Raw genomic sequence first — 22,281 nt, 5'->3', positions numbered from 1 at the left:
ACACTACTACACTGGCCGTGCATTCTCTACTCTAGCACCTAAACTATGGGACTTCATTCCTTTCTTTCAGTCTGAGACATTCAAGAAAGTACCTTGACTTCAGACAACAGCTCGAGGAACACCTCTTTATCCATGCAAAGTGCAGCTGCACTCATAGGCCATGCTAAATGAACCTTGCATCGCTCTCACACACCCCTTTATCCCTATTTCATCCTTCCTTATCTCACCTTGTCATCCCCTTTACTTACTGCCTCTCACTCATCCTACTTCTCTCTTCTCTCTATCACACCACCTCTCCTTTCTACTCCTCTTTCTTTTGCATGCCTCTCTCACCTTGTCTCAGTCTTCTCCCCATGGTATAATTTCCTGCAATTATTCTCACTTGCTTCTTCTAATGTCTTCATACCTCTCTATATAATGATATGCTGTGATCCCTAAAGCATAGGCCATCTCAGTCATTATGGCTACATTTTATCCATAAAGCTTTGCTAAGCATAATTCCATTTTTCAGTCCATGTTTTGACATGTTAGATGCTTCTTGAACTAAATGCTGTAGCATATACTTGCTTCTGTAAATATGTATATATATTTGTTTTTAGGTTCATAGGTTCATACTAGGCTATCTGCCCAAGGGCATTTATAAGCCTAGCCCATAGTTATTTGGCTTTCGCCACCCCTTTAGTTTGAATAAAACTATGCCTATTATTTTGCTGTGCCTCTGTCAAGCAGTGACACTGAAGTAATCCCTGGGGAATATCTGCGATCCCCCATCCATTGGTCAAGATTCCTCTTGAACAAGGCCAGCGAGGTGCTCTGCCTCACATGTACCGGGATTTTGTTCCACAGCATAGGGAGTCTCTGGGTGATGAATCTGTCCCTCCAGCACGTTCTATTAATAACCGTGTCAAGGTTTAAGTCTCCACCCTTGTGGTTCTGAGGGATCTAGATTATTTGAGGTGAAGCATATTCATCAAATCAGGGTTTGACATGGCCTTATATGTCAGGCACAGGTCACCTCTGAGCAAGCGGTATGAGACTGAATAGAGCTGGAGTTCTTTCAGTCGGGCAGCATAAGACATATTTTGAGACCCTTTATCCTTTTGGTGAGGAACTTTTGGGGCCTTTCCAGCTGCTGCAGGTGTCGGGTCAGATACATTCGAATGGGGCATTGTACTCAATCATAGGTCTAATGAGTGATGAGTACAGGGGCGATGACCTCCCTTGATCTAGATGTGAATCCCTTCATGATCAGGTGGGCAATGTAGAAGGTTTTCCTAACTACTTTAGCAACATGAGTGTCAAGCGAAGGCTACTGTCAACCTGGGTCCCCAGATTCCTGATGACTTCTTCTGTGCTCAGTGGATTGCCACCTATATGGTAGCTAGGTAACCTTGTTTTTCCCAAAGGGTATGACTATGCATTTCTTGGCATTTAACTTTAGGCCATGGCTCTGGCACCAGTTATCCGTTTCTGTGAGGCCCTTCTGAAGGATATCTGTGTCAGATGTGTTTTAACTACTGGCGCCCAGTTTGCAGTCATCTGCAAACTTTGTCAGCCATAACCCTCCTGTGTTTGCTTGTACTTCAGAAAAGTAGATGCCGAACAAGAGTGGACCCAGGACTGAGCCCTGTGGGACACCACTTGTGACAGGCTTTGAGTCTGACATGGCTCCAGCAACTCTGACCCTGTGGGTTCTGTCACTTAGCCAGTTTGCAACCCATCTTGTGATGTATGGGTTTACATTCAAGCTGATGAGTTTTCGATGATACCTGAGTGGGGTATTGTGTCAAGGCCTTTGCCAGGTCAAGGTAGGCTGTATGAACTGCCTTTCCCTCATCAATGGCCTTGGTGACTGTCTCGAAAAAGTCAACCAAGTTTAAAAGGCATGATCTGCCTTTGACAAAGCCAAACTGGGTTGGATCCAAAGTCTGCAAGTTCCCTATGTCTTTATTTATGAGTTCCATTATGATCCTCTCCATGGCTTTGCAGATAAGGCTTGTCAAGCTAATGGGACGGTAATTTCCAGGATCGGTGGAGGCACCGCCCTTGTGAAGTGGGACCACAGTCGCCATGCGCCCTCCTTTGAGTGCGTATCCTGAGGTGAGGCTAAGATTAAACAGCTGTCCTAACTGCGGTTTTAATTCCTCATTGAGTTCGTGGAGCACACAGCGGGGACACCATCCGGTCCCATGGATGCTGTGTTTTTGCTGGAGAGAGCAGTTCTCACCTGGGCGTTGGAGATGTTTGGGGGGCTACAATCCTCTGGTATAGATATCTCTCCTCTTGGGGGGAGGGGGGGGGGAGTTTGCACTGAACCTGTCAGCCAGTATGTTGTCAATGTGTGTAGGTTCAGTAATCTTCACATCATTTTGAACTAATTCTGAGCATATCTGGGAGTTTCCTCCTAGGTTTCTAACATAGCTAAAGAAGGCCTTATGATTGTCTTTTGAGTCCTTGGCGATTTTTCTCTCAAAATTTGCCTTGGATGATTTTATGAGAGCTCTTAGTTTTTTACTTATAATGATCAAAGGTGTCTTACCTTTCAAGGATTTTGCTCTATCTTGTAGTAGCTTCCTCCTTTTGTTGTAGAGCTTGTTTATGGCTGGGGTCCACCAGACTGGACGCTTGCCTTTGGTACAAAGAGTCTTAGTTTTGTTTGGGATTGTCTGATCCATGCAGTCCTGTAGGTGCTGGTAGAAGGCATTTGTAAGTGAATCAGCGGTTTGAGTAATGTTTACCACTGGCTCAGGGGCCTTAAAGGAGACCACACTAGTTTTTAGAAGTGTGAAGTCGGCTTTTGAGAAGTTTTTCACTGTGGTCTTTTTATTTCAGGTGGGGCGGGATGAGGACCTCCAGCGAGATTAGTTTATGATCTGATCTCACCAGTGAGGGTATACTTCGGTACTCCGGTGTTGAACATTGTGATCCCATGTTCGTGATGATGAGATCAAGTATGTTTTCTCCTCTTGTGGGGATGGTGACTAGTTGTTCCATGGCATTTGAGTTTATGAACTCCAGGAACCTTTGGGCTAGAGTGTTTGGGCTTAAGTAGTGTTCCCAGTCTATATTAGGGTAGTTGAAGTCACCTAGTATGATGGTGTTTGGAGATACATTTATCCCCTCCTTTAGCATATCCTTGTATCTGTAAATATGTTTTGTTCATTTCTTATGTAATCCTATTTACCCGGGCTGTGCCTGCAAATGGTCTATTGATATAATGTACTACTCCAGAAAACAAATAAAATAATAAAATAAATGTATACCCTGACAACACCCTTGGAATGACCAAGGTCCAAATCATGTAAGTGTCTGAGTAAAGTCAAAATCACCTGCAAGCTAAATTTCCAGTGCAGTATAGGGTGCTGTTCTACCCAAAATGAGAACTGTTTCCATTTAGAAGCTTAAGTGTTGTCAGAAGCTTTAATATGTTAATTTACAAAAGGGAAAGCCCCACTAGAAGCTTGTTGGAGAATGTCCACCAGCTCAGAGCTAGGCAACAAGAATGCAACACCAAAAAGACCATCAGCATGTGGCAGATCTAAAGCCAATGGTATCCTATAAAATACTAACTATATCTTAAGACAAGCAAACAACACTATAACACTGCAACCATTAAGACAAGAAGGCAGATCAGACTCCATACTTGGACTTTGTCTGCTATGTCTTCACTCAGCAACCAAGGCCATGGCCTCGTCCTCTTGGAACCTCTCTAGGGAACAAATTACCAGAAAAGGAGAGCACAAAGTCCATGCCAGTAAAATTAATCCTCAACAGAAGTCAAATGAGACTTTATACAAATTACAGACTCCCCAGGACTGCAAACACAGTGCAACCCTGGATCCAGGTACCAGGAGACAGTTAAGAGAACAGGCAGAGATCCTTCTCCTGCAAGGCTTCAACACAGTTGAGATTCTGGTAAAAACTTCAGGAACTTAAGACAATTCAACTGGCAATACTTTATACTAGAAGTGGCAATCATCCAAAAAAGAGACAAAGGGCTTTTCTAGGTGGACTCCACATACCAATATTCCAAAATGCTACCCAAGTCTAGCTGCGCTATCCAGACACTCTACAGAAGAATCGGCACAAGCCCCTGCATGTTGACCATTTGAAATGGAGTGTAACTGAGGTGCTGACATAAACTGCTAATGTCTGGAAATGGACAAAACCCACACATTCCATCTGGGACTCCCACCCCGGTTTCAACAAGAAGAATTCCTCTCTACAGCTCCTTTTAGTTCAGTCTGATCTATCTTAAGAATGGTGCTGAATCAACCAAAGAGTCCGATTTGAGCAAGGACTGCTTTCAGCCCCACACTGTAGCCAGTGCTGACCACATCTAGAATCCAATGATCCCTAGTGATGGTTCTTCAAGCCAGGGCTATTTGGAGCACTGCCCCTCTCAATTAAAGACATTACTGAGGTGAAACCATCACAGCAATGTCATCCTCTTGGTGACTTAGCCAGTAATGAAGTAAACTAGACTGAATGACACTTAGCCTTCCTCAGGCAGTGCCTTCTAGTATATGTCACACTTAGAAGAGGAAGAAATGGAGGCAGCAAGAGAAGACCAGTATAAAGGTCCCCTGTTGAGAGGAGAGCTTGTTTCCTCCACTGGAGGTAATCTACCAGATCCTGAATAGGCTGGTCAAACAGCACTCCTCCCCTCCTTAAAAAAAGTGGGCATCCACGATCTTACTCCTGAGCTCTTAAATGAGGGCAGTCTCAGTCATGTCCTCCTGTATAGGCACACATCCTAATCTGGACCTCTATTCAGAGTATATGCATAAATAACACAGGGATACATGACAGAAAAAAAAAGAGTCTTCACAAAGTCCTCTAGCAGACCAGTCTCTAAGAGGTCCTCAAGCTTCCTAACCAAGTAGAACTTTAAATTGGACAGGTAATATGCACAGTGGAAGTCTCTAAGTCTCAGCACAGAAAGTACAGTTGTGTACACTTACCATAAATGTAGATGTTCCAGTGTATTCACTGTTGCAGTCATTACATTTGGATTATCTGCTTGCAGGTAGCCCTTAGCCGGCCTGATTATCAAAGTCTTGTGTCCTGCGTCAGTTGTGGTCTTTTCTTTCATGACGTCAGGTAGTCAGGGGTATAAAGCATGCAGCCAACGCCATTACATCAGTTTTTCTTGCCCCAGATGTCAGGTGCCCCCATAATGGGAAGCAATTATATACAAGGTTACACCTCCAACAAAAATCAAATACACCAGAAAGCTTAAATACAGTAAACAAGAAGAGAGGTATAGCCAATAGACGTCAGGGGGCTGGAGGAAGAGTAACCAGGACTGCAACAGTAAATACACTTGAACATCTACATTTATGGTAAGTGTACATAACTGTACTATGTTCTTCGTGTTTCACTGTTGCAGTCATTACATTTGGGTAGATTCCCAAAGCTAAGGAAGGGAGGAGGCAATTAGAAAGCATTAGGACCAGATATTTGGCCCTGCAAGACTGCAGTGGCAAAACCAGCTCTGGAGTTAGAAAAAATAGGCAACTGGTAATGCTTGGTGAAGTATGAACAGAACTCCAGGTAGCAGCTTCTAGGATGTCCCTGATAGGAACACCTCTGAGAAAGGCTGTTGAAGTAGATGCAGCCCTGGTGGAATGTGATCTTATCTCCTGTGGGGTAGGTTTTCCATGGTGCTTATAGCAGAAATTAATGCAATGGCCTATTCACTTAGAAATGGCTTGCTTTGAAATGGCCTTCCCCTCTGCCCCTGCAGCAAATGCAACTAGCAGCTGTTCAGTTTTCCTGAGAGGTTTAGTCCTGTCCAAATAAAATCTAAGTCGTCTGTGCACGTCCAAAGAGGCAGTATTCATTCTCTTTTGTTCTGTGGATTAGAAAAGAAGGTTGGCAAATTAATGGACTGATTAAATGCCACACTGGATACCACCTTGGGCATAAAGGAAGGACTGGTCCTGAGGGACACCCTATCTGCATGGAAGATGATGAAGGGCTCCACTGCTATGAGGTCCTGTAATTCAGACACTCTTCTTGCTGAAGTGATGGCTAGAAGGAAGGCTGTTTTCCAAGAAAGGAATTTCAACTCTGCAGTTGCAGCTGGCTCAAAAGGAGGTAGAATGAGCTTTTCCAATACAAAGTTAAGGTCCCAGGCTGGATTAGGGGTTCTACTGGGTGGTCTTAAATTTTTGGCCCCTCTGAGGAATTGCTTCAGCAGGGGGTGAGAGAAGAGGGGTGGCTCTGTATTATAATGTGCTGAAATGACTGAGGCATGAATTTTAATAAAAGAGAAGGAAAGGCCCTTGTGAAGCATCTCTGTTAAGTATTGAAGAATATGCGGTAAGCTGGGCACTGTTGTGCCCATCCCCTGAGTTTGGCTCCAGGAACAGTATCTTTTCCACTTTTCAGCATAGGATTTTCTAGTACTAGGCCCCCTTGCCTCCAGAATGACATCCAGCACTTGCTTACTGAGGGATGGTATTGGAGAGCTCAGGTAATTAACCAGGCTGCAAGGTGCAGGGTTTGAAGCTGGGAGTGCAGAATCTGGCCCTCCTGCTGGGACAGCAGGGAAGGGGTCTGAGGCAGGTGGTATGGTTCCAGCAGTGACACACTGCGCAAGAGCGGGCACCAGTGTTGGCATGGCCAGTCTGGTGCAATGAATATTGTCCTTGGTTTGTCCTGTTTGATCTTTAGTAGAACTTTCGAGAGGAGAGGCAGAGGGGGAAAGGCATAAACTGAGAGGCTTTCCCAGGTGAAGGACAGGGCATCCACTTTCCAAGCTTGTCTGTGGTGAGTCCTTGTGCAGAATTTGTCCAATTGGTAGTTCTGTGGGGAGGCAAACAGGTCTATCTCTGGGCTCTCCCATTTGTTTCTCAACATGTTGAATATCTTTGGATCCAATTTTCACTCGTGTGGGTCCATGAAATTTCTGCTTAGGTTGTCTGCTAGTGAATTTAGCTTGCCTGGCAGGAATTGAGCTTGTAGGTGCACTTGGTAGCTCAAGGCTGTGTTCCACAGAGCCATAGCTAGTCTGCAGAGAGAGTATGAGTGGGTTCCACCCTGCTTGTTTTTGTACCACATAACAGTGGTGTTGTCTGTCTTTACCAATAATTGTCCTGGAAGAATGTTGTCCTTGAAGGCTGTCAGAGAATTCTGTACAGCTAACATTTCTTTTTGATTGATATGCAGGTGCATTTGACTCAGGTTCCATTTGCCCTGAATGCACTGCCCTGCCAAGTGAGCCCCCCCATGCATAGTCTGATGCGTCTGTTGTTAGGGTTTGGGAGGCAGGGGGTAGAGTGAATGGCAGTGCCTTGTTGTGGTAGCAGGCCTCTGCCCACCAAAGGAACTCTGTCTTTATACAAGGAATGACAGGAATCATTGATTCCAGGTCCTGAGAATGTTGACACCATAGGCTTTTTAGATACCATTGTAGTTTCCTCATATGCAGTCTTGCATATGGAATTAATAGGATGCAAGAGGCCATGAACCCCAGGGCTTGCAGTATTTTCCTTGCAGATAGCTGGGTCTTTGTGGCCAGTAATTTGAAGTAGGCTGTCAAATAAACTTGTTTCTCTGGCGTGAGGTAGGCCATCTGGGAAGTTGTATTCAAGCTTGCTCCCAGGAATACAATTTGTTGGCAGGGTACTAGATGAGATTTCTTTTCGCTTATGGTGCACCGCAGTGAGGTTAGAAGTTTCTATACAAATGCCAGATGATTTAGTAGCATGTCCTGGCTTTCTGTCTGAATTAGACAATCGTCCATGTATGGGTATATTTAAATATTTCTTCACCTGCAGAATGCAATGACTGGAACTAGGCACTTTGTGAATACCCTGGGCGCAGTAGATAAACCAAAGGGCAGTGCAGAGAACTGATAGTGCATGTAGCCTGCTCTGAAGTGTAGGTATTTTCTACAAGATTCTCTTATTGGGATGTGCAGGTAAGCTTCCTTTAAGTTCAATGTTGCCAACCAGGCATTTTTGCCTAGCATGGGAAGCAGCTGATGAAGAGTTAGCATTTTGAATTTTGGGATTACCAAAAAAGTGTTTAAGATAGACAGATCCAGGATAGGATGCCAGGAGTTGTCTTTTCTGGGTACCAGGAAAAGTCTGGAGTGAAAACCTTGTCCCCATTCCTCTGCTGGGACAGGCTGAATAGCCCTGATACTTAGAAGAGAGAGAACCTGCTGTTGAGCGTCAGTCCACTGATTTGGGGGTAGGTCTGGCCAACCGTTTGGGGTTGGTACAGTGTGGAAGTGGAATCTGTTTCCTTGGCAAACTATATTTAAAACCCATTTGTCTTGGGTAATGAGTTCCCAGTTTTTTGCATGCAGGGCGATCTTTCCCCCTAAAGGAGCAGTCAGTTGAGCAGGGCTTGGAAGGTTTAAGGTTAAGTCATTGTGACAGTTTACCATGGGGGGTGTCTTACTACTTACAGCTTTGGAAGTGGGAGCCCCCCACTGCTTACGCCTGTGAGTACCTTGAGACTAGGTGGTCTGCTGTTCCTGGGTTTGGACTGAGAAGGCCTGGAAGAGACAGGAGAGGATCAATTCTTAGAAGGCCAATGCCTACTAAATCTGGGAGGCTGTACTTGCAGGAAATCTTTAACAGTTTGCATAGATTTAGCTTCTTCCTCCATCTTTTTAAGTACTACTACTGCTTTGTTGCCAAACAGGCAGTCTTGGTTTAAGGGAGCATCCAGTAATTTAGCTTTAACATGATCTGGCAAAGTTTGCTCCTTAAGCCAAGCATGCCTTCTAAGAACAGACCCAGTGACAGCAGCCCTACAAGATGCCTCTAAGGAGTCAAAACCACATTGCAAAGTATGTTTACCAACTTGTTCAGCAGAATGCATTAAATCCTTAATACTTTATTTTCAGCACAGTCAGGAATCAACATCATTTTCTGTTTAAGTAATCCAATAATATGCTGCTGATACTTTAACATATGAAATTGGCAGTTTAAGGCCCTAATGGCCAAAGTAGCAGAAGTGTATACCTTCTTACCCCATCTGTCCAGGGCCCTGGAATCTCTATCAGAGGGGGTAGGGTTTTTGGCAGTAGTAGCCTTAATGCCTTTGGGCCACTGTGAAATGGTCTCTGGGTCCGCAGTAGGATTCTTAAAGGGGAACTTGTGAGAGTCAAGTACTCTGTAATGCCTGTCAGGTTTCCTGGGACCCAGAGGTAAAGTGTCTGGGGTCAGGCTAGATTCCACAAAGGCATCATCTACAGTGTCCAGTACAGGAGTGATGGCTAAAGGCCTGTGTTGAGGCAGGAGTAAGAATTCCCTAAACTTCTTTTTGGAGTCAGAGTAATCCTGGCTTTCCCAGTGGAAATGTTCCCTAAGAGAGTGCAAAGTTTCACCAAAAGAGAAATCTTCTGGAGGGGAAGCAGAAGGAATAGAGTCCTCTGCATCAGAATCCTCATAGGTAGATAAGGGCAAATCCTGGTCATCAGAAGATACAGAAATTTCAGAATCCTGATCAGAAGAATCAGAAAGAAAATCAGTTATAGGTCTCTTAGAGGGAGAAGGCTGGCTTCCCCTAATTAGAATAATACGGTCTTCAGCCATTCTTATCATTTGTTTTTTAGGCATATGGACCTGACCATGCGGTTTGGACATCGGTTTTCTAGGCATGGATCAAGTTTTAAGCCTTGAAGAAGAAGATGGCGTCAGCTTGATATGTAAGCCAGTAGGCCTGAACACACCCTCCGAAGCTGGTGCCTGCACAGCGGCTCCGGACCCATCCAAGGTAAAGACATCCACAGGTTCCATAGTCGAAGAAGCATCTCGTGGCATACAGGACTTCGAATGGGTCTCAGTAGAGGCTTGCGAATCTGAAGTAGTGGGTATCAGGGGCTGCGAAAGTGCCTCCCTGAGTACCGGCGAACTGGCGACTAGCTTAATGGAAGCATCATTGGCAGCTTTAGACCTAAGCAGTCTGTCTCTGTATTTGTCTTTACGTTTTTTCGGTATGTCGGTAGTCGGATGGCATACCGAAGCCATTTCTGGATAATTAAACCGAGTACCGAAATAGTTTGATGTGAAAATGAACAGACGAATAGTACGAGGATTGAATACGGCACAAAACTGACAGCGAGGGACGTCGTGGTCTGGGCCTAAGCAAGGAATGCAGTACGAATGAAAATCTTTATGAGGTATTTGCTTTCCACAAGTAATACAATTGCTAACTTTTACTGACATCGGTTTAGAGCAAGAAAAAGGATCCCCAATGGGGTATTTAGCTTTTCTGAAGACTTCGGTTCTGAAACTCGAAAATGAAAATTTCAGGAATCGGCCGACCGGCACTTGCAAATTGCTTCTGCTTCGGGCACCACACGGCAAGAAAGACTGAAGTAATGGCATCGGCTGCATGCTTTATACCCCTGACTACCTGATGTCATGGAAGAAGAGACAGCAACCGACACAAGACCCAAGACTTTGATAATCAGGCCGGCTGAGGTCTACCTGCAAACAGATAACCCAAATGTAATGACTGCAACAGTGAAACATGAAGAACATCAAGAGTAAACTTGTCACACTTGCCCAAAGCCTTACAACTGGTGAGCCACCAAGGTGACAAAGTACTGTGATCTCTGTGTATTAAACTGAAGAAAGGACAATCACACCATCTTGATGGAAGAAAGGGTATAGTTGGGATACTTCCAAGCTGCTTGAACGGCATTCTTAGTAACTGCACCAAATAAGAATGATTCTGGGCTCCTCATCTGACGCTCAACAAAGTGTTTTTAGAGTACTGGAGGGGATGCAATCTAGTAAATTGTTTCTCATAATGCTTTTATGGTGTGAGGCTTGCCAAATGTCTGACATTTTCAATAATGCTGCATATACATACATACATATATATATATAGAGAGAGAGAGAGAGAGAAAGAGACACACACACAAACACATATACATCTTCAAATGTTTGTACTGCAAATTTTAAGTTGAAGCAAATATGCAAACATTACCAATGGTATTCACACATTTCTATGTATTTTACTTAAAGAAAACATATTCAAGAACATTTAAAATCTCATATGACTTGGGTCAGCTAGAGTGGCATACATTGAAAAATGACTACAGCCTAGGTGATCAGAGGATGAACAGCAACACAAACATTTGATGGAGCTGGCAAGTGAGGATGGTCATGCCCATCCTACAGGGGAGGGTGGCACACTGCCATATACCCTTAGGTAAGGGGCAGTCATGCAAATGTGCAGCCAAGGTGTGGGTATTACGTTCACCAAACCAGCAACAAATGGCAACCTTTGTTATGACTGCACAAAATCATGCATTTACATAGGGAAGGCAATGTGGGCATCTGCAGTGATAAGGTTTGTTTGCCCCTCCGCCCAGGGTTGGAGTTAGGGCTACCATTAACACCATCACAACCAGGATGCCAGCAAAGGATTCAAGAAACTTTCACGGCTGCATGAATGCTATATGGCTCTTTTCTCCATGGTTCTGGGAACCCCTCCATAAGAGAATGGATGGGCTCAAACCTTTCTAGGCTTGATAGTCAGTAGGTATTGGGGACAACAGCAACCTAGGAAAAAATCTTATGTTACTTGTACAGCAAAGGATAAATGACTGGAAATAAGCCTGTGTCAAAGATCATATTTTGGGGCAGTCAAGCATTCCACAGAGCTTGCTGCAAGAGAGTCAGACTCCAGTACAACACTGCACAACACTCTAATGACAGAAAAAAACTAAGAGATTAGGTGCTGTGGGGGGCTGTTAAGAAGCTGTTGACCTGAATAACAGTCCTGTTCCCCCATGTCTATCTCAATGAAATCTGCTTTCCTGGTAACATCAGAGAAATAGTCTATAAAACTTGTCTAAAGAATGGTATGCTACTACGATATGGTTGTTGTTTGTCTTTCGGCTTTTCACGGTTAGGAGTCGCCACAGAGGAACTACGGTCCGCTAATGATTGTCAGTGGTTTTTATGGTGTCTAGTTGCCAGCCCGATGCCCAACCTTCAACGAAGGCACGCCCATTCAACGCATGTCTTTCGAAAGCCTACTCGACCTTGGGGAGGACATGCATACTCCACACAGAAGGCACTCCCAACTCAAGCCGAAAATCAAACGGGAGACCCTCTTGCTGTGAGGCAATAACGCTACCACTGCACCACCGCAGAAGTTATGCTACTACGATATGGTACAGCATGTAAATCCTTCAAGCCATGCAAGCCTTTACAAGTCAGTGGTGTAACTAGGCTAAGGACACACACAATCCCAAAGATAGAAGTAGATCATAAAGATAGCCTAAACTGAAAATCAAACATTTGTCATTGGTGAAACTAACTTCTGATGAAGCTGGCATTTTATACCAGCTGTTTCAATCTTTTGAAGTGTGGTACTGCTACCAAAAGACAAGTGTAGCTGCATGTTACTATATATCAAGGCCTAATATATAGCAAGAACATAATATACAGTCATACAGTAATGTTTGTACACTCAACATTCACAATCGGGGTGGTACTGTGGAAACAAAACACTCAGCCCCAAGAAAGGAAAGGTTAAAATGAAATACATGCATAACTATAGTGTCTTTGCAAAAGAGAGAGAAAACAAGAAAAACTGTCTAGAAACCAGCACGTACAGCTTAATGTTTTCTGATAGTACAATGATACACAGAGGAGGTAAAATACCTGTACCACTGAGTGGTTTGAAGTTATCCTTTCTGTTCTGCATGGTAAAATCCTTTGGGGAAATTAATTTCTGGTTTTGGCCTTGCTGCTTGCTCATCTGAATGTTTAATTTGGTGGCAGAAGCCTCTGCGTGCTGTCCATCAGAATTCTGATGTCCCAGAAATATCACAGAATCCTGTAAGTGATAAGAGGACAGTGCAGTAGTTACATCTTATAAGTAATAAAGCACAACTGTGTAAACAATGTATTGTTAACTGTCTGACTTTTGGCATAGTGCCTGAGCCCACCTAACAAAGCTCTGTGTACCAGATATGTTACTTTATGAAATGGCTCTGCTACTTTTCAGAGATTTTTAACCTTTCGGTATATACCTAACCCCGCATATGCAACAACTGGAGCAACCGGAGAAGTTTCTCTCCAAAAGAATACAGGGCATAAACAACATATCCTATGTGGACTGCCTCAAAGCCCTGTCTCTGCATGGGCTCCTGAAAGGTGATCTATGCCTAGCTTACAAAGCATCAACTAATTCCACTCTGATGGACCTCTTGCACATCTGCAAAACAAACAGCATCAGAATTATCCAATCAAGAGACCTAAACCTCACCTGCAACATAAACAGGACATACTGTAGGGACACACATGCATCTCAGAGACTACCCCTTCTCTGGAACAGGCTTCCCCTTCCATGTTAAGCAGAACTCTTCCCTAACCCAATTCAAGCATAACTTGGACCAGTGGATGGGGAATTGAACATTTACTGATGGTCTGGCACCTATGTCTCTAACAGATAGAGGCAGCCTATAAATGTTCGACCACCCATGCTCAAGTCTACATACACCCCATAAAATAGCCCTAGAGTATCAACCTGCCACATATATCAGGGAAGCAAGGCTAGGCTGAGAAAGGCCTCCCCCAGGGTTGTTAGCCTAGCAATTATTTGTGTAACTATAAAGTTTAGTGTACTCTAGTAGTAAACCAGCTTTTCAGAAAGGAATTTAAACAAATCAGAAAGCGTTAACATGACAGGGTCTGTGATTGAGTCATTATCTCCTCTGTTTCAATTTGTCTTTTCTGTCTCTTTGATGCTCTCAGTCTTAGATTGTGTGCTGTATGCCAGCTTATGCTACAATATTAGATAGGTGGCAGAGTACAACAGCATGGCTAACCCCCTCTGACAGTTCACCCCAGCTACTGAGTGAAGAAACTTCCTGCAAAATCAAGAAAAAAAACATGAAGATTTGAAATCTATACTTTAACAATTAATACACAAGTACACATTTATCCTGTTTACATGGAAATCAGAGACACAACTGGATGGAACACATCACCACACAGACAGCAATGGTGGCTGGGTAATTAGGAGCCACCAAAGACAGTCCCCTCACAAACTTTATTATACTGTAAGAAAATGAAAGTTATATATTTACTGCACTGACTGATTGGTGTTGGTAGTTTCATATCCTTCACTTTGCCTGGTTCATGCCTTTCTCCCAAAATGGACTGCATCAGAGGACCCATCTCCACATCTCTGAAACCCACTAAGGGCACAGAAGAAAAGAAGAATGTTGAGAGAGACAAATGAAAAATAATGTGTCAGTCTTGACCCAAAGATTGGGACAATGAGGAAGGGTGTAACACTGCCAATGCAGATCTGACGTTAAAGAAGATATGTAACGTTTGTATCTGATGTTGGCAGCTACAGTCAGTCAGTCCCAGACTGACTGCTCATGGATGGAACTCCAGAGAGGATAACCCTGAAAAGAGCAGACTCCTGAGCAAAACACTCTTGTAAGACAGGCTGGTAGTGGGGTGATCAAAGGTACAAAAGATGCTCCCTTAAATATGACCACAAGATCCATGACGTCAATGTCATAAATTAATAAAAGGCATACGAGCCCAGGCTATGCAACGTTTTGCCCTACATCTCCAAAGTAACTGGCAAGCTTTAGCAACAGTACCGTAGCAGTAGGAGAATGGAGTTGCTTAACACTTATCAAGCTGTTCAGAGAACAGGTAGACCAAGGTTAGGTCTGTTTGAAGGAACACTAAAGTTGCAAGGAAGTCTTAGATGGTTACAGGTGAAGGTAATGAAATAGAGACAAACATCACTACGAATTTAATACCAAAGGTGTAGTGCATGTAAGTGGACTGGAGATGTTGTGGTATCTAACAACTTATCAGGCTGTAGAAGCTAGTCATGGGTTGAAAGGAAATAACTTTCCAAAGGGCAAAAGTTTTGAGATTCCTGACAGGAGAAAATGACATCTGGATCAGCTGAGGAGCTGTGAGGATGTATATAATACCACGACATGCACCACAGCCAGTGGTGAAGAGTAACTGCTGGCCAAATCATACGGGAAGGCTGCGACAGTGTATGTGGAATAAGGACATGCACTCAGTCAGATGCAACCTTAAGCCAGTCAGAAAAAAGATGCTAGATCACAGTAAAATGGTCTTCTTCCAGTGAAACCAGAGATTTGAGAGCTTCCACAGACAAATACCATGTTAGAAAAACAGATGAGGGGACTGGCAAAGTGCCTATAGTACCAAGGAACACTGTACTATTGGGCTAAACAAGAGAAATTCATTAAGAAATAAAAGCATTCAAAGGTTGAGGTAGGCCTACAATCCAAATAAAAACTGTAGAAAGCACAGGATAATGCTAAATGACACTGGCAGGCAGGTATGGGGAAGTTATTGTAGAAAACCTAGGATAACATTAAATGACTCTGGTAGGCTGGTATGATGGGAAGTTACTGTCGGAAGTACAGGATAAACACTAAATGACTCTGGCAGGTGAGTATGATGGGAAGTTATTGTAGGAAGCACAGGATAACAAACACTAAATAACTCTGGCAGGTGGGTATGACGGGAAGTTATTGTAGGAAGCACATGATAATGCTAAATGACTCTGGCATGCGGGTATGACGGGAAGTTATTGTAGGAAGCATAGGATAACATTAATGACTCCAGCAGGCGAGTATGAGGGGAAGTTGTTGCACATGCCACCTTTATGGAACAGTCTTGAGGGACAACTGGAGGCATGTACCCTAAGTTTATATAAATACATCCCTACAAATGCTCAAGAGACATAGAAAGGAGAGACTCCACATAAAGAAAACAAATCAGACAGAGACCACCACAAACAATGGACTTCAGTACAGCAGAGTACAAAACCTTCTCTCTTATTTGAGGGATAACTTGTACTGCTCAAGGCCAAGAAAGGGAAAGTACAGTTTTGTACACTTACCTAAATATAGATGTTTGAGTGTATTCACTGTTGCAGTACTGACTTGTGGGATTTCCTGCCATGAAAGCCCTTGGTCAGCCCAACTACCATCAAAGAAATCTCCCTTTTCCAACAGCTGGAGACTGCTATGACCGATGTCAGTACACTAGAGTATATAGGGAGCCAGACGATGTCATGGTTTCAGTTTTTTCTTGCTACCCTGAAAGTAGAAGCCCCCCCCCCAAGATGGATTCTAAAGTAAAGGACCTAAGAAAGAGAACCTAAGCAAGAGAAAGGGCAAAAGGGGGGGGGGCCCTTGGCTTGAGAAGAAGCTTGTACCAGACTACCCTGTAGGCTAAGGGGAAAGGAGGCAGGGGAAAGAAGACTGCTACAGTGAATATACTCAGACATCTACATTTATGGTAAGTGTACACAGCTGTACTATGTTCTTCGTGTTTTATTGTTGCAGTCCTGACTTGTGGGATGTTTCCCAAAGCTGAAAAGGAGAGTGGAAGTTAGATTAGGGGAAAAGATAGGATCTCCTGCAGAATGGCAGTGGCAAATCCTGCTCTGGACCTGGAAATCAATGTAGTGCTTGGTGAAAATAAGCGCAAATGACCAGACAGCAGCTTCTAGAATGTCCTTGGTAGGGACTCCTTTTGGAAAGGTAGTAGAGGTAGCAGTAGCCATAGTAGACAGTGAGTCCTGACAGCCTCAGGTGGCTTCTTACCATGATGGCTGTAACAAAATGAGATACAGTGAGATCCATTTGGAGACAGTATGTCTGTAAACTGGTTTTCCTTCAGAACTGGTGGCAAAAGCCACAAACAGTTGGTCTAATTTTCTCAAAGTTTTAGTTCTACAAAGGCAGTAATGGAGCTGCCTATGAACATCCATGGAATGAAGGATTCTTTCCCCCTGGTTCTGAGGACTGGAAAAGAAGGTATAGGTGTATGGCTTGATTCAGTGATGTGTCTGTCACTACCCTGGGCATAAAGGAAGGGTTAGTCCTGAGGGAGACTGAATGGAAGATGAGAAAGGGCTCAACTGCCATGAGAGCCTGCAGCTCATAGAATCTGCTAGCAGAAGTGATAGCCAGCAAAAGGGCAGTTTTCTAAACTAGAAACTTTAAGTTTTGCAGAAGCCGTTGGTTCAAAAGGAGGCAGAGTCAGTTTTTCCAGAACAAATTGAGGTCCCATGAAGAGGTAGTTTGTCTCCTGGGAGGCCTGATGTGAGTCACTCTCCTGAGAAACTGCCTGAGAAGCGTGTGAAAGGACAGGAGGAAGAAGAGGAAAATGGGTCAATATGGCAGAGGCATAAATTTTAATGGAAGAATAGGATAGGTCCTTTTCAACCAGATTAACCAAGTAATCTAGGATGATAGAGATCTCGACTAAGAGAAGATTATGGCCCTGTTGTTGACACTAAATGGAAAACCTTTTCCACATAGCTGAGTAAGATTTCCCAGTACTGGGGCTTCTGGCCTTTTTAAGGATGTCTTAACCTGCTTGTTTAGGGCAGGATCAGTCCAGGATGCCGAGCAATTATCCAGGCTGAGAGTCTGAATGTCTGCAGGTTAGGATGTACAATCTTTCCCTTGTCCCGAGTCAGAAAGTCTACTCTCTGAGTTAACTACTATGGATTCTCACTGGTTAGGTTAAGTAGCAGAAGATACCAGTGTTGCCTGGGCCAGTCTGGGGCTATCAGTATTGCCACTGACCCCTCTTCTCTTATTTATAGAAAAAACAGAGGAAGTAGAGGTACGGTGGGGGGGGTGTATAGATTAAAAGGTGAGTCCAAGGGAAAAAAGGCATCTATTTTCTAGGCTAAGAGTAGGTTGCTCCTGGATCAGAATCTTTTCAGTTGAGCATTTCCTTAGTGGGAAAGAGGTCTGTTTGGGGGACTTCCCATTTCTTGACTATGCTGAGAAATGTTTCCCGATGCAGATGCCATTCATGGGGTCCATCAGGTTTCTGTTGAAGTGATCTGCTAGAATGTTTTGAGCACCTGCAAGGTACTGTGCCAAACGGTGTAATCCCAGATGATGAGCAGTCTCCCAAACCTGCATTGCTGACAACAGACTGTGCAGTAGTGGGTGGCTCCTGCTTGTTTATGTACTACATGAACGTGGTGGTGTCTGTTTTTACTAATAGGACCCCTGATTTCCATTTTTCCGTAACTGTTGCCAGGCCTTTTTGAACTTTCATAAGTTCTTTCAAGTTTATTGGTTTGTCTCTGAACTGATTTTTCCACTTTCCTTGTGTTTGGAAGTGTTTGAAATGCGCTCACCAGGCTGTCTCCACGGCATCTGTGTTAAAGGTTTACACCTGGGGAATGAATGTGAAATGAAGGCCCTGGTTCTAAGCACAAGCTTGTATCCACCATGCAAATTCATTCTTGAGACAAGGGGTAAGCTGCATCTTGGGTGAAAGGGGATGTGTGTGCTGACACCACACACTTCTGAGGTACCACTGGAGCTTCCTCATGTGCAGCCTGGCCAGGGGGACCATGAGGATGCAAGATGCCATGTAGCCCAGTGCTCTGAGGAATTCCCTGGCTGACAGGTACTGTCTCTGCAAGATCTTTTGGAAGCATTGAGTCAGGAAAGAGAACTTGTCTGGAGGTAAGAAGACCTTTTGAAGGGATGTCTCCATAAGAGCCCCCAGGAAGAAAATCCTGGTGGAGGGTTCTGTGTTTGATGTGTGCTGATTTATGGTGAAGCCCGGGGAGGTCAAGAGTTTCTGGGTGAACACCAGATCTGAGTGGCGGAAACCAGGTTTTCTTCAGAACCTGATTCCTCAAAGGAAGTCAGGGAGGGTTCTTCATCAAAAACAGATTCCTCCTGGTCAGAATCTTCAGCACATTCAAAAGGGTCAGAAATGATTTCTGGTGTTGGGTCCCTTTTCCTTTTCCCTGGGGAAGGCTCAATAGGGGGTTGTCTGGATCTGACAAGGGAGATTAAATCTTCTAACCTAACCAAATCCTGCTGATAACCCTGTGTGTGGGAGACGATAAGCCTAGGTATAGGCCCTGCAGTTGTTCACTTCTTTGGAGTAGATCTTGGTTTGAGCCTAGGTATGTCCACAAATTTGACACCAGTCCCTCAAGAAAAATGTGCAGCTGGTGATGTTCATCGTGCATACAACTGCAGTCATTACAGATGGGTTCTCCTCTCCCCTGCCTCCTGGTCGGGGTCTGGGTCGGCAATTCAAAGTCTAGGTCAGTCGGTTGTCGTCGCTTGTTTCTGATGTCAGTGCGACAGGGGGTACCAAGAACCAGCCGCCATTTTCTTTCTTCTTTCTTTTGTAGCGGTGCCGAAGAGCAGAAGCAGCAAGCAAGTGCGTCGGCCAGCTGAATTGAACAAAAATTTTGCAACGAAGTCTTCTATAAAGCTAAGTACCCTGTTAAACTTTTTTGCCTCAGACCGATGTCAGTAATCCCTCAGAAGCCACTCTTGCTGTTGAGCTTTTGCTCAAAATGGCTTCCTCTGATCAGGAGACCTTTGAGGATTCTGATGCTGTTATTCAGATTCCTATACCTCCTGTCTTGGACATTTTAGATGATGGCTGACCCAGAGACCATCTACCTTAGCCATGAGGGCATGTTCCATATTGCTCTAGAGGCCTCATGGTTACTGGATGCCCCTATGCAGAATGTGAAGGATTTGGTACAGCCACCACGTTTCAACAGACAGACGGGCAGAGGCCATGGATCCTGGACATTATAAACAGAGGCTACAGATTCCAACACAATCAGCACAAAAATAAGAAGTTATGTCTCGCATCTTGAGAAAGCTCCTCTTAGAAACATGTCTAAAAACTGCCAGGTAGAGGACAAAGATGGCCCTGAATTTTATGCAATCCTGTCCTTTTCTTTATACAAAAGTTGATCCGACTTTCTGTCTTTTGTTCTATGTAAGTAAAATCTTAGTTGTTGATATTCTGAAGTTGTGGTTGCTGGTTCACTTTACAAAGCCTGTGAGACATAGTGGATGTTGAAATGTACAGTTTTCTTGTAGATGGTTTGTGAGAAGATACAATAATTTGTTGTAAGCTGTCAGTTTGTCCAGTATCCATGGTTCCTCATCAGTATTATGGTCCTGTGCTTTCTGCAAAAACCTGGGAACAGGAGGAAAGGCATAAAGAGGGAACAGGATGGCTCTGCTCAACCTGTCAAATTCTCTTGTTTATGTACCAGACCACTACCTTGGACTGTTTGTAAGAGATCCTTCTTGCAAGATCCAGATTTGGTGAGACAGTGGAAGTTGAATAGCATCCATTGAAGGATCCTCATGTGCATTCTGCAACTACCAGAAGGGATGCTGACATCAAGCCTAGCACTCTTAGTGCTGAGACTCTGTTGTTCTGACTCCTATAAATAAAGATTGATGCCATGCATTTGGTGACTGAGGTGAGACCAATATGGTAGTATCGTCTTTGAGATCTAAGGATTGACTGACCATCTGGAAATCCTATTTGGTCCGCTGGGACTGGTTGGATGACTCTGTTTTCGAAATTTCTATGGTTGCTTGATCTTGGAACATCTGGGAGTTTTGGAGTTTGGTAACTATGCTTACTCAGGAGTGCTGAGGGTTTTCATCTGTCACCCTGATTTTCCCTCCTCTGCCTCTGGAAGTTGCCCTTTAGGGTAGGGTCTAGATGGAATGGAAAGGTCTTTTCATGTTCACATTGTCTTCTCAGTTATTGGCGCATCTCTAACTCTTTAATCTTCCCATATCTGTCCATTCTTATTAGGAGGCATCTCTTTCTTAGTGGGCTTTATCTTGAGGATTGTTGGGTTTGGGACTGGTTCCACTGTATTTCCCAAGCCCTCAAGCTACTAGGTCCATAAGATCGTCAAGGGAGGAGTCACCCAGCAGTAAATTTCCAAAAGGAGACATCCTCAGGGACCTTGGGGACCCTTCTGCTTCATCTAAATCAGTACAGCATTGGGTCTCACAGAAGCCGGACCTTTTGGGAAGGAGATAAAGAAGCCGATGAAGTCAGTGTCTGATCCCTTCCCATGATGTCAAAGGCACCAGGATAACAGATCTGGACTATCCCTCCGGCTGGTTCGAGCCGATAGCACTACTGGACTCTACGGAGGAGGAAGTGTAGACCTGAGCCTCGTGCAGAGATAAGGTCAAAGTGCTCAGAGCCGATGACTTGGCCTGTTCAGCCTTGTCTAGGGCTTCCTGAAATTCAGGTTTGATTAGACCTCTGTCCACTGTCTTTCCATCATGACCCTCCACTAAAGGAATGACAGATAGAACAGTCTTCCTGCAAGTGGAGGCCAAGACAGTAGATGCAGGAAGAATGGTTATCAGTAATGGACATCTTCTTTTAATCTTTTCTGACATTACTATATAGAAAAGAAAAAAAATTTTTAACTACCAAAACCAGTCTAAAGTAATATAAAGTTTAACAAACACACCACAGCACACTGATGTATATAAATTGAAATAAAGAAAAAGGGTCAGACAAAAATTACTAATTTTTAAAGGACTATCTATATATATATGTAAGCTACTAATTATAAAGATTATAATCACTAAAATTATCAATAAAAATAGTAAAAATAGTAAAAGTTGTACTGGCGATCGTAGAAGATTGAACAATTTCACATCTAATTTCACAGCTCAGAGGTACCTACTCACAAACAAGGTCAAGGTTTTACTCAGACTATTTCTAGACCAAGGAAAAGATTGGAGACCCATCCTGGACCTATCCATCCTAAACACTTATTTGATAGTGCCAAAATTCAAGATGCTCACATTACAGCACCCATGCTGGGCAAGGAGTATTGGCTGATAACATTGGACCTCAAGGAGGCATACCTGCACGTCCCAATCAGACAAAATTGTAGAAGATACCTCAGACATTATCAATTCTCTGCATTGCCCTTCTTCAAGGGATACAAATATACCCGATCAAGCGGACAGCAAGCACATACTGAAACACATGGCATATGTAATAAGGTTACTGAATGCACTGGGATACGCAGTCAACAAAAAGAAATCAAGGCTAACACCATCCCAGAAAATCGTTTTCCTGGGTGCCAATATGGCCTCTTGTATCCTACTAATCCCATGCATGACAGATCGGTGCATTCAGGGCAAATGGTCTCTAAAGGAAAAGCACCTACACATCAATCAAAGGAAATGCTAGCAGTAACAAATGCAATTATAGCCTTCAAAGAATTTCTGCATCCAGGTCAACTATTGATAGACAACACCACTGTTAACAGGGAGGAACACACTCCACTGTGGGACATAGCTCTGGAATCAAATAGAGCTTCAGGCCCAGTTCCTGCCACAACACACTGGCAGACAACCTAAGCAGAAATATCACAGATCCACATGGAAATTACATCCTCAAGTTTTTGCAGAAATAATCAAAG

At 43.8% G+C, this 22,281-nt stretch overlaps 1 protein-coding gene across 1 annotated transcript in view; it reads right to left on the bottom strand.

Annotated features, from left to right (window-relative positions):
- Positions 1 to 22,281, bottom strand: part of SFI1 (SFI1 centrin binding protein) — a 945,294-nt gene that overhangs the window by 259,297 nt on the left and 663,716 nt on the right. Inside the window, exon 11 of the mRNA XM_044068851.1 lies at positions 12,651 to 12,825. Coding sequence (XP_043924786.1) covers positions 12,651 to 12,825 — 175 coding nt within the window. The remainder of the gene's footprint in view (positions 1 to 12,650; positions 12,826 to 22,281) is intronic.

This window comes from Protopterus annectens, chromosome 4.part0 (genome assembly GCF_019279795.1).
Source record: "Protopterus annectens isolate FY-2018-M chromosome 4.part0, PAN1.0, whole genome shotgun sequence".
Taxonomy (NCBI): Eukaryota; Metazoa; Chordata; order Ceratodontiformes; family Protopteridae; genus Protopterus; species Protopterus annectens.
This window is presented reverse-complemented; position numbering and strand designations above follow the sequence as displayed.